Here is a 13,295-nt window from a genome sequence, read left to right as displayed (position 1 = left end):
CAATACAACACTTCAATGTGCTTTAAATATTAGAAGTGATATCACCAAGGCCTGTTGTTAATAATAATAAAGGTGTATCATTTACACAATCTGTGTTTCTTTTTGAAGTTTTTTTTTAACTCTATGGTACAATGGCAGGTTTATCAGAGCAGGAGCACCGTTGCACAGTTATGCTCAGTCTGGTTCCATCTGGTCCAGTCTGCTGTGTCCCCAGTGATTTCAGCGAGCTTCAGTAGACCTGACTAAGTTGGGTTAGGTCAGGTTGGGTCACTTCCTCTGTGTGTTGTGAATTTTGGGGATCTCGTTGATCTCTACACAATGAACATCGGGCACAGCACACACTGGCTCCCTGCACTGCCAGGGGGAAGATTACATTCAAAACAGACAGCAGCAGAGATAGCCATCATGCTGCCAACCAGCCCACATTCCCCTGAGCTTTCACACATTCAAACACACTCATACACACTAAGGCTGCTTCCAGGACGATAATAGGAACGCGTTTTTAAAAAATGCTGCATCCTCATTCATTTAAATGCAACCTTTACATTGGTAAAGCAGTTAAAAGTTGCAGGCTAGTTTGGCAAAAATGTTCTACCTGGATCCACTTTTACTGCATTGCAACTTCACTGGCACCTTATTGGCTGGTCTAATATATGTTTGGTGGCTGAAGGAACACACCAACACAACTCCTGGTGTAAATTGTTTGTTGGGATGGGATGTTTTCAGTCAGGACCACCACTTGAGGGAACAAATAAATACATAGCTATCTGTGTGGGGTATATAATCTGCCAACAGCCAATCTTAAATGGGAATGCTGGAAAAACTGTTTAATTGTCCCGATAAATTCTAAGAAAACCCTGGAAGCAAGAATCAACAATCCTGAATCCCCAATAATTGTCCGTTGCCCGTTTTCTCCGCAATTTATTTAAAAATAATTTATAAGAAAAAGCTGGAGACAATTGATGTGACTGAAAAAGTTATAGGCTACTATCTACTACTAACAACACAATAACAAACAAGAAGGTAAAGACCATCACTTAAAAGAGTATATGAAAAATAAAAAGCTCACAGCCAGATCTCAGCAGTGCACTTCACCAATAAATAGTAGAGTGCAGTTTCTGATGATGATAAATTGAATAAACATCAGTAATAGGGGAAAATGTGGAATATGTCAAGGTCTGTAAAAAAGCTGACACTAAACGGAAATGCTAAGTTTAAAAGTTAAATATAACTGATGGAAGTGAGATGAATAAATGAATAAAAAGTATTGTAGACATGATAAAGTTTGACATGAGTTTACATGCAAGTATGTATTGAGAATAGCCTGAATATGAGTGAGTTTGAAGGCTTTTTAAGTTGATTTCCATTTTAACTTTACTTCAAACAAAGTTTCATGATTTTTACAGCATTAACAGGAATAAAAGATAAAGAACATTTTGATGTTTGAATGGAGTTTCTAGCTGAAAGTATGAATAAGTAATAAAGTGTTGAAAAAAATGTGCAGACCTACATTCTCACATTAAGACTTGCATATGGAAACCTGTCTATGATTATATTACCTGCTTGTACATAAGTACCATTTTGCTCATGCCATTAATCGTCTGGCACCCTTTTCAAATCACAAAAGTACGAAAAGAATGGCCTAAAACCCCAGCAGTCAATAGACAGCAGTCTGCCCAAACATGTACATACCATCTATCCATCTGAACCTAATCCATTAATGACTTGTCAGTACAGATACAGCAAAAGGACAATTGACACCCTCCCTCATACAAACAGTCTCTCTCTCACATGCACCAACACTCTAAAGAGACCCTGATGTTTTACAGCTGTGATTAAGTTAGTGATTTATGAGGGCAGGGTCATTTCAAGCATTAAAATCTGAATATGCTGACATCAGCAACACAGCCTACCATGGGTTTTGTACAACTACCAACATTATATGCCACACAGATCTACAATGTAACAATTTCATTCAGCAGACACTTTTGTCCAAAGCGACCTACATCTGAGAGTTAGTACAACACAAGAAAGGCTCTAGACAGGAGGAAAAAAACTTGAAGTGCAAAAAAACTGCTTCAAGTCCGACACAGGTGCTGACAGACAGTGCACAGAGGCAATGCACAGGGTGTATGGAAGCAGATTATTTATTTTTATTTTTGTGATCATCATCAACAACATCAACAATATCATCGATAGGGCTGCAACTAACGGCCATTTTGATAGTCGACTAGTCATTGATTATTAAAGCGATTAATCGACTTATCAGATAAAAAAATTGCACAATGGCATAATGGCTTTTATTTAGCTATCAGCTGTGAAATTTAGTCGGAGGTTCTTTTAAACATGTGCCAACTAAATATAACGAAAATAAATGAGTTCTTCATTCAAAAATATGTCTATTAATAAACTTTGCTGCTGATTTGATTATTTTTTGATACAAAAGATATACAAAAAGTCCAATATCAAGTGTTTTTGTCCAATTAACACCATGAACAGTCAAAATGTTGATATAAAAAATAAATCAAATCAAATAGACAGGTCCAACTAAGCAAAGTCCACTTTACAAATCTTGCAGGCAATCAGAGTTGAGGGTGAAATGATTCCAGACTTGACGTGGACGTGATGGTGTTGCATCGGCCCTTGCCATTTTGCTATGTTTATCTTTTGTTTACTATTTACTGTTTACTATAATAATTTTCAACAATTAAATTTGTCATCAATTATTGTCGACAATGTCGAATAGTCATTGCACCACTATCATCAATATCCTAATCAACATAAACAACATCCTTAATATCATCATCGTCATCAATAACAATGTTATCAGCATCAACAGATCCCAGTCAGAACACAAGTGTAACAAAAAGACAACAAACAATTCAGCTTTTATGAGAGTAAATTAAGTTAAAAGGTAAGTGACAGAGATGTTGGGTTTTGGAAATAGGTAAAGTCAGCTTGGTTGTTTGTTGTTGCATGGAAAGTCTAAGTGTTACAGGATGCATGTACTACTAATTGAGAACAGGTCCCAAATTGTCCAATCCATCAGAAAAGTATGCCTCCAAGCTTATCCATTCCTTTTACCCACAGGGGCATGTTTTTCTGACAGTTGCGCATTGCAAAACTATAACGTCAGAGTCATGAGTCTACACTGTTGGAATCATTCAACAAGGAGTCAGAGTGGAGTTGAAGACCAGGTCCAAAGCATGGTCCCATTTCACAGGAAAAGATAACAACACTGGTTGGTTGTAATGTATTTTAGTTCTAAGAGATTGAACTAAGAGTTTGTGAAAAAACCTATTATGTTTACAATAAGGTAAATGAAAATAAAGCCATAAATATGCATTTTCATTCTGTTATTGTAAGTGCATTTATGTACAAGTGTCACTGTGTATTTTTGCTTTTTTATGAAATTTGATATTTCTCTCAATAGTTTATGTCTGAGTTCCTTGCCATGTTGGTTAGCCACACTGTTGGTCAAATATCTTTTGACAAAAAACTTAATTTTTTTCAATTTTAAGAAAATATTTAAGCGGTTACTAACATTGGATTCTGACGTATGACTTAAAGAGAGGCTGCTTGTCATAAAGAAGGACATTTGGACCTGGAGGAAGAAGTCTTCAAGCCAAGGACAGGGTAGACCCAGCAGGCAAGTTGGTGGGGAGTGGTTGCAGAAAGAGCACAGGAGCTGGCTGAATGGTCTAGGAGCCAGCTTAGCAGCCTTCAAGTGAAGACTGCCACCCGAACAGACAGAGGCCAGATTGATGACAGGGAATACAAAACAAAGGTGTTTAAAAATTGCTCCGTCAAGGGCTCTGACTCTAGGGACGATGAAGACACAGCACTTTCAGGCAGAGACAAGAAAGGAGTGACAAGAAGCAGGAGGGTAGCAAGAAGGAAGTTTGCCATTAGTCAGCACCAACCTCTGGAGGCCTGAGCAGGGCTCATGGCAGGGTCAGGCTAAAGGTGCAAGAAGCAACACACACAAGAAATCTACCTTTGATCTGTACAAATTCATTGCTGGTATAAAAATGCATTTATCTCCACCCATAGTTTGATGGTCTATTACTTAAATTTATTCCAGAAAATATGTCTAACAACTCTTAGAAATAATATCAGCACATGGTCAAATATTTAATGACTTGAATCTTGGTGAAAACTTGATTTAGACATGATTAGCTTGTCTTTGTAAGTGTTCATGAGTCTGCATTTTAGTCATCTGATGAGGCTGTGCAGTAGTCTTTGCACTTACACTATTTGTCTGTAGCACCCATTTAGATTAAATGAGAAAACCATTTCCAGTTCCAGCCACCTATTGGTAAAGAAAGACAGACTTCAGCAGAGCCTATAAACTGGCGCTTTGTGTGACGGCAGGTAAACTAGAGAGAAATTAACCATGAGCCTAATTCACCACGACAATCTTCTCATTTATAACAAGGTCTTTGGTTTTTCCCCAAATGCTACTTACTGAATTTCCCAGAGGGAGTCATCCCAAAGGGATCAATAAAGTTGAGTCTAAGTCTAAGTCTTATCATCAAAAAGATTATAATCCACCTTATCCCCATACAATTCACATTCCTCAGAGTTAAATGTCATGTGATAACGATAGCCATCCTTCAGTATCCGTCTAACTGGGCCATAAAGACACACTGAAACAAAACTAAATCATTACATCCATGTTACCCTTTAAATCCCCATTAATTAAAACCTGTCGAGTAGTCACCTTAGCATGTCCCTTTCATCTTTTTATTATTATAACTCAGGTATGCAAAAGAACCTAAAAGCTGGTAATAACATTTTCAGAAGTCAGGAAATTTGAGCACTTTGATGCTGCTGAAAGGTGATTACAATCCCCTGTAACCTCAAAATAAGTTCTTAAAACTCCTTTTTGGGAGGACAGGACTTTCAGCTGGTTCATGGCATAAATGTGTAGCCGATTGGAGTGTAGTGACAAACCGTGTTGGAGGAATAAGAGAGAGAGAGCGAGAGAGAGAGAGCGAGAGAGAGAAAGATTTCTTTTTAAAAATCAATAGGCTTTTAGTGATGGAAAAGGAATACCGGGATATACTATTATTGTCCACAAGTAAACCAACATTTCTTCTTCATGAATTTAATGAAAGGTAGAAAGAGTTTTCTCAAGCCTTGCTTTGATAGCTAGATGATAATACAAAAATATTATGATATATAAATATATACATAAATACTTGCTACTTTTTTAAATCTCTGATTAAATATCCATACAACCTCTGACTTGCTTCCTGCTTTTCAACAACAAATGTGCTGAGAGCATCTGCAGTAAACTGTGCTCCCAGCAGAAATTGTGCCCTGTAAGGCAGACAGTCGGGATTCAGGCAAGCAGTCAGGCTAGGTAAAATGTTGATTCACTGCTGTCACTTGATAAAGACAAGAGACGTCACATCCAGCTGAGCCCTGCAGTGTGTCTCACTGACAGAGGGCAGACAGTCTATGGCAGCCTGGCCACTGTCTGCTGGCTATCTAGGAAAACAATAACACTTTTCTTCCCTCACAGCTACAACAACAACCTGTGAAATCACACAGCTTCAAACAGACTCTGAATGCTGAGTTTGCCACAAACATCCATTAAACAGGAGTAATAAACTTTGTGATTACTGAGAAACTTATGCAAAAAAGTTTTGCCTGCATTAAAACACAATGGTTGCAATCTATCAAATAATGTGAACAAAGGGAGAAAAGTAAGTTCATAGATTATCTTACCTATCCTCCTCTCCGTCAACAGCCTTGAGACCAGTTGATGCAGTTAAGGCACTGGCGGCAGCGGAATTGCCCTCCACTTCTTGACCCTGGCCAATGCTGGATCCAGATCCAGCCTCCCCTCCGGACAACTTGGGCAACCCCAACAAAGCTGACTGGTGCTGGAGGAGCAACCGCTGGGCGTCCTGCAGCTGAGTTGTGGTGAAGGTGGGAAGACTAGCATAGAGGGCACTAGCCTGGGCAGCATGAGCCAGGGCCTGGGCACTGCTGTGGTCCTGGGACAAGCTGATACAAGACGGTTGGCTAAGGGGAACACCCTGTTGGGGCATCCTACTACTATTCCCAGTATTGTGGGCTTGGGGATCATTCTGAGGGTTGGGGGGGAGAGCACTCGGTGCAGACACTTGGCTCTGGTGGACTGTTGAAGGTAACTGTGTGCCCAAGCCCAGGTTTTGGTTTTGTGTTGGGAGAGACTGCGGCTTCTGCTGCTGGCAATCCAGGTGGCCAGGGTGGCTCTGAGGCTGCTGGCCAAGACCTGGTATTCCAACAGGAGATGGCATACTGGAGCTGGTGGCCTGAAGGGAAGAGGCCTGCTGGGACTGTGTGTGAAGGAGTGCCTGTGACTGCTGCAGGCCCCCTATCATCTGACATGCTCCATTGGCTGGTCCAGAGGGAGCTGATCCAGCTTGGTTGGACAGACAATGAGAAGCAGCAGCCTGGGAGATGCCTTGGTGTGGCTGGGTGTACTCAGATGGCCTCACTTGCACTGGGGCTGTTTGGGGGTTAGCAGCTGGCTGCTGTGGCAGGGAGGTATAGCCCATCTTTTGCTGCTGAACACCCACTAGGCCTTGTGCTGGGCCTGTGGATTGATTAGCAACTGCCTGGGCATAGGTGAGCTGCTGCTGGTGCATAGCAGGTGTAGAGAGTCCCATTGTGGTCTGGTGGCCTGGCATGAGAGCAGGCTGATTAATGTTTGTTGGCGCTGAGGGGGCCACAGTAGTCTTTACATGTGAATGGGAAATATCCTTGGGGTGCATGTGAGGTTGAGTTTGGGACACTCCCATGCTTAGGCCACTAGGGAGGATTCCTTGAAAGCCTTGAGGAGGGGAGACATAATCCTGCGAATTTTGGGGTATCGGGGGTCCCCCAGCCTCTCCACTACACACACTCTCAGTATAATGGCTCAATGTACTCATAGTGCTACTCACAGAACTACCACTTGTGCTTTCCCTCTCTGAGGCACCAGCAAAGCTCTCAGAGACAAAGTGACGCATGCTGAGAGACCCAGTATCAGATGCAGAGGAGCTGGGAGCAGAGGCTGGAGTCTCCTTGTCATAGAATTCAGTGCATGTCCATCTGCCCTTCTTAAAGGGCTCTGAGCTTGAGTCCAGTTTTACCACCCTGAAGCGAGAACTGGTGGTAGCCACTGCAGGGGTTGTAGGTGGAGCAGCCTGGGCAGGAGTGGAGGGTACAGGGGCTGTGGTCACAGCCGTGACAGGGACACTCACAGGCTGCAGCACAGCAGATCCAACTCTACCCTGGATCCCACTGGAGATTCCCATCCCTCCAGAGGCACTGACAGCAGCAACAGCAGCAGTAGTGGTTGAAGTCATAGAGATGTTGGAGTTGATGTTTTGCTGTTGCTGGATAATGCATACATTAGTGGTAATAAGGTTACCCCCAGCTGCAACAGCACCCCCTCCACTCCCCCCACTGCTGCTTATCACATTGAGAGGAAAGCCACCACTGCTACTGCTAGCACTCATGCTGATCCCCCCTTTCACAGGCACGTTGGCAGAGCTCACTATATTCACATTACTAACACTGCTGGTCTGGGGATTAACTATGCTAACTGTAGTGCCTGTAGCAGAGCTGTGCATTCCAGGGACAGATCCTGGGGCCACAACCCCCATAGACTGGGCAACAATACTTGGAGGGGCAGCCTGGGAAACATTCTCTTGAGGGACCCCCACATTAGAAGGCATTTTCTGGCTGACACAAGGTAAAGCTCCAGAAGTGAGGGCAGATGTGGTGCTGCCAGAGGACAGCGGGTAGACATGGGCATGGTTTGGATGATGAGGATGTTGATGGTGATGGTGTACAGTCCCATTGACCATGGCCCCACTGTGGTGTTGAGCCTGGTTCAGAGCATGAGGATGTGAAGGCTGGTTGGGGGAGACAGCTCCAGGTGTCTCTGCCTCATGGAAATTATTCAGTGTCTCTTCTGAAGAGCTTCTCTCTGCACCAACAATGTCATTAGCTCGGGACAGGGAAACATCCAGGATTTCAGAAGAAGAGAGATCCTCTGTGTGGGACTCATCCAGGTCATCATAGCTTTCTGTATCCTCTGCAATACTGTTGTTGGTACTTACAGATATTTGTGCTGGGGTCACACTTGTGATCTGGAAACCACTCTTCTTTTTTATTTGGGCTCCAGCAGACTGTGTTGGCTGGGGCTGGGAAAGCAGATTCAGGCTGTGGGGTGGGATATGATGGGGACCTGGGGAGGACGAACCAGCAGGAGGTTGGCACTGGATCAACAGGGAGGGTTGATAATCATCAGCAGGGACGTGGCTGTTATTGACCACCGGGTTTGCCGGCGTGGACAACGTGGAGCCGCTCCCACTGCCTGTGTTGCTACCCCTTCGGTGAAAGACAGCCTGGTGCGCCATCTTTCTAACACTGCCAGAGTCTCCTGCAGGGTCCGGATGATGCATTTCGAGAGAGTCCTGGGGGTAGTTGGTCTCTGACAGTATGCAATAAGCTTGCAGTTCGTTAACGGCGCCGTCTTGAAAAAACTACGGTCAACAGACAACACGATCAAAAATAAATATATTTACCAAGCGTAGGCTGTTCTCAAATGTCAGGCAAAGCAATGCCAATATTTACAGCCTCTCATGCACGACTCAGTGTTCCGGTGACAGCGAGGCAATATAAGCTAGTTGCCGAATAGCTAGCGAGTTATCGTCAGCTGATGCCCGTTGTAATTCACCGGCTAACTACCAGTGTTATCCGTTAATGCCTCTGTTAAGCACAAGCTAACTTGTTTTCGGGGTCTTCTATTGTTGTAATACCCACTCGTCCTAAAAGCAAGAATAACTGGCGTAAGTTAGCGTTATATTAGATGCTAGCCCAACAGAAGAGTAACGTCAGCTAGCTAGCTGCCAGTCTCCATCACCGGCTAGCTAAACACAGACTATAGTGGGTCGTTTTAGCTGCTGGATTTGCTCAAAGGAAAGATAATGAAAACAAGCAACCTTTTATCCGGTACCAAGTGATGTTCAACCGAATACGATTTTATAGATGCGCACAAAGGTTTAATCCATTCCACTGAATCCTGGTTTTGGTCTTGGTTTTGCTGTATCACTGGTCCTCCCCAGCGGTAGCGTTGTTCAGTATAGCCTTCTGCACCGCTTCTGTGGCTCTGTGCTGTGACGGGGCTGAAGGGGAGGGGTGCTCCGTAATATGGCGTCCGCGCATGGTCTCTGCTGCCAGACATAAAGCAGTCTGGGAGAGGCGGTGACGAACCCAACATCAACATCAACGGAAAGTGCCGGAAAGTGCCGAGAACTAGACGCTCCCTCAAAAACCTGTTTTTAAACATAACAATGGATAGTGAAATAAGATGATAGATAGATGGATGGATAGATAGATAGCTAGATAGATAGATAGATTGTCTGCTTGTTGAAAGGGAATGTTTCCTTGCCATAGTTAGCTCCCAAGTGCGTGCTCATTGTTGAATTAATGATGGGTTTTTGTAAATAATATTACAAATAGTACAGTCTAGACCTGCTCTATATGTAAAGTGTCATTACCTAACTTTTGTTGTGTATAGGCCTAAATAAACAATTGTTGATTGCTTATTCAATATAGTTATGTATAGTTGATACTTCACTATATTATGGTGTGTTTTGTGTACATATTAATTTGTTGATGGGACCACTGTAATTGAGTATTGAGTTTTTTATTCATTTGACGTTATATTTGTCCTTTTTTTCATTTTACTTACAAAAAGGGTCTCAAAAAGCTGCCTTTGCTCATTTATCATGGGTTAAGGATTTCCCCATAAATATTGTGAAATAGTGCAGTGTTTACCTGATCAAAACATTGAATATACTATCCATTAACTCTTACCCCTGAGCACAACATCAACATCACAACAATGTTCCTGAAACAAAGGTAGACAGAAAGCTGCTCGATCTCTCTGCAGACACAGGTGTTATCTACACTGAAGGATTATTCTACACACAGGTACTGTTTTGGGCCTCTCTCTCTCTCTCTCTCTCTCTCTCTCTAAATGTGTGTGAGAGAGTGAGAGGCTGAGAGAATGTTTTGTACATTTGCATGTACTCTCTAGGTCAGGGGTGGCCAACCCTGCTCCTGGGGAGCTACCTTCTTGCAAGTTTTAGGTTTCTCCTTACTCTAACACACCTGATTCGAATGTTTTGCTCATTATCAATCTCCTGAGAAGCTTCAGCTGGTTGATAGCGAGCAGATCATTCAAATCAGGTGTTAGAGTACGGAGAAACCTAAAACATGCAGGAAGGTAGCCCTCCAGGAACAGGGTTGGCCCCCTCTGCTCTAGGTCAATGAACTCCGGTGTTAAATTTATCAACCATTTCCATCTCCTGTGTCTGGTCATTTCTGTTTATCTCCTAACATTAAGATCTAACTCTTTTATTTTGGGTTGAATATTTAGTGCAGGAAATATTAAGTCATCACATTTACAATTTCACAGTTAAAGCAGATTGGTACACTACACTATCTTACAATGACGAAGAGCAGGGGCGCAAGAAGAAGGAAAAGTAATGATTGACTGTCAGGCAAGCAGACAGGCTATATCCATCGATACAAATGATAGAGGACGAGAGACAGCCGGAGCCTAGTGCAGTGTAAGCGTCTGGTGCTGTCAGCAGCTTTAAATCACACTGGCACTCCACAACAAAAAAACACACAGCACTATTGTGCTGCTAGCCCAACCAACAATTTATACTCTGGACTCTGCTTTCATTTTGTAAACACCCTCTTCTGTTCTGAGAGAAAGAATTAATCAATGGAGTGGGCATAAAGAAATGCAAATATCATGCCTTCAAAATAGATGGTTAAAAATTACCCAGCTGTGCTTTACAATAGTTGTTTGTAATTCAATATAAGAACACGTGGGTAGGTATGGATTTCTTTTCAACATATGGTATGTGGGGTGGATATTTAACATATGGTTAAATTCCTGGCTCTTCTTTTCTGAAGCCTTTGTTAAACAACAAATTGCTCCCCTTTTCAAGTTGAGAGTCCCCTTGGATAAAAGCTTCCGGCAGGAAGCAACCAGACAATCAAACCATACCATTTCAGTCCGTACTGACTGTGGTTACAAGAGCTAGTCTTTCTCTAACATTAAGGCTTCTAAATAGAATAATAGTTCAAGGTTCACTGTTTATGTGTTCCACAGCAAATAATCACATTTCTTCATTTAAACTATAAACCTGTCTCCTAGACTCCATTCCAACTAGACTGCTTAAGGGAGTTACAACTTTTTTACTAACAGGCTATGTACCAGTCTTAAAGAAGCTGAAATGTACAAACTACATTAAACCTTCCCTTTTTCTGGGAGATCCTCCAGAAAGTAGTGGCCAATCACTTATGTGGCTTTCTTTATAAAATCAGTTTATTTGAGGATTTTCAGTTATGGTTTCAGAGTCCACCATCGCACAGCACAGAGACAGCACTGGGAAAAGCTACAAATAAATTGCATTGCAATTGCTTTAGACTGCTTTAGGTTTCTGCCTACCCAACATTTTACAAATCAGGCACGTCCTGTCTAAAAAAAATGCAGAAACACCTAATTGATGCATTTGTTTCTTCTAGGCTGGATTGTTCAATCCTTGTTATCAGGCTGCTCTTATAAGTCCCTCGAGATGCCTCAGCTGGTCAAAAATGCTGCAGCACGTATAATGACAAGAACTAGGAAAAGCTTTCTATGCATTTGTTCCCTCTAAAATATAAAATAGAATTTAAATCTTTCTCACCTACAATGCTTTTGATGGTCAGGCACCAGCATATCGTAATAAACTTGTAGTGCCCTAATACCCATCTAGAACATTGCGCTTCCAGAATGCAGGCCTTAAAATGTTCCTTTTTGATAAAGCTTATAGTTAGGGCTGGCCCAGCTGCCTTTGACCACCCATCTGTATGCCTTTTTTCTCTCTCCATCTGTATGCATTTATGTCCCATTAATGCATGTAACTAACTCTTTATCTTTCCGGGAGCTTTTGTGCTTTCTTGCAAGTTCCTGTGGATCATTGTTGCTTGTTGCATTGTTGTTGTTTCATGGACCTGCTTGACTCCAGCGGCTACGATAATTATCATAGCTTAAGTTGTTATTGCTAATTAGTTGGGATGCACAATATTGGATTTTTTGCCGATATTTTCCAACCCTTTTTCCCGATTGCCGATATATTAGGCACATGTTTATTTCCACCTACTGGAGAGAACATCAAGTCTCCCCTGTAGTGTAATTGATATCATGCCTACTCTTATTGTAGTGGCCCACTGGCAGATGCAGAAATAACAAAATACAGTGCTTTTTAAAATGTACACATTCCCTGGGCAATATAAGATAACTACTCAAACTTAGGTTATGTAACAAAATGTCATATTTATTTGTATGTAACATTTTCTTCTCAAATAAAACTATAATATTCAAACTCAGACAGGCTTGGCCAATGCTCTCCCTGAGACAATCCTGACAATAGTCACAACTAGGGCAAATTTTACCTACTGCACAGAACAAATACATTAAATTAAATTTGTCCAAAAGGAACATGTGAAACTAAGTGCGTTGTACAACAGTACAGCTATTAAAACAAAGTGAATTAGCAAAGAAATAGTGTACTCTTTTTTCAGTGTTGAATAAATTAGACTAATAGACTATCTACATTCTTTATAGACTGATGCTTAAACTCAATAACGTTAAAACTGAGTTCAATCTGTGCACTTTTCTATGAGATACAAACAAACTTGAGGTGAGGTGGTTTGCAAACAAAACAACAAACAAAAGTGCACATAAGGAGCTAAAACATATCCCTCTTTTAAGTCCAATGAACGAGGCTGAAGGCTCTTAAAAGAGCGCACACTCCACCCGAGTAAATGTCGTAGCATTACGTCAAGCTTTTTTAGGGAATCATTGAGCATTTAGGAATAATTAAAGTGTTGTTTTAATGGCGGAAAATATCGGCAGAAAAATTATATATCTGCTGATGCCAATGTCATTTTCAAGCCATAATCTGCAGATACCGATAATGTGTCGACAATATTGTGTATCCCTACTAATTTGTCACATTTCTACCATGATTATTATTGCCATTGCAACTACAAGTTTCTATTATCTGCTTTTTATTCTAGTTGCTATCTGTCTGTTTGTCCACTTGTGTGCAAATACTGCAACTGAGTACAGTTTTCAGGTACTTTTTATACTTTACTTGAGTATTTCATCTTTTGAGGCTGTACTCTAACTCCCCCATTACATTAATCTGTCAGTTGTGGTTACTAGTTACTTTACAGAATTT

The 13,295-nt window shown here is 41.7% G+C and overlaps 1 protein-coding gene across 1 annotated transcript in view; it reads right to left on the bottom strand.

The window, feature by feature from the left end:
* tsc22d1 (TSC22 domain family, member 1) overlaps positions 1 to 9,097 on the bottom strand; it is a 31,089-nt gene extending 21,992 nt beyond the window's left edge. Inside the window, exons 1-2 of the mRNA XM_069663513.1 lie at positions 8,991 to 9,097; positions 5,737 to 8,531 (exon numbers count right to left, since the gene is read on the bottom strand). Coding sequence (XP_069519614.1) covers positions 5,737 to 8,450 — 2,714 coding nt within the window. The 5' untranslated portion in view covers positions 8,451 to 8,531; positions 8,991 to 9,097. The remainder of the gene's footprint in view (positions 1 to 5,736; positions 8,532 to 8,990) is intronic.
* Between the last annotated feature and the right edge of the window lie 4,198 nt (positions 9,098 to 13,295).

The sequence above is a fragment of the Semicossyphus pulcher genome, unplaced genomic scaffold (assembly GCF_022749685.1).
Source record: "Semicossyphus pulcher isolate SPU_LCO1_2020_fin unplaced genomic scaffold, fSemPul1.0.p SCAF_15, whole genome shotgun sequence".
NCBI lineage: Eukaryota > Metazoa > Chordata > Actinopteri > Labriformes > Labridae > Semicossyphus > Semicossyphus pulcher.
This window is presented reverse-complemented; position numbering and strand designations above follow the sequence as displayed.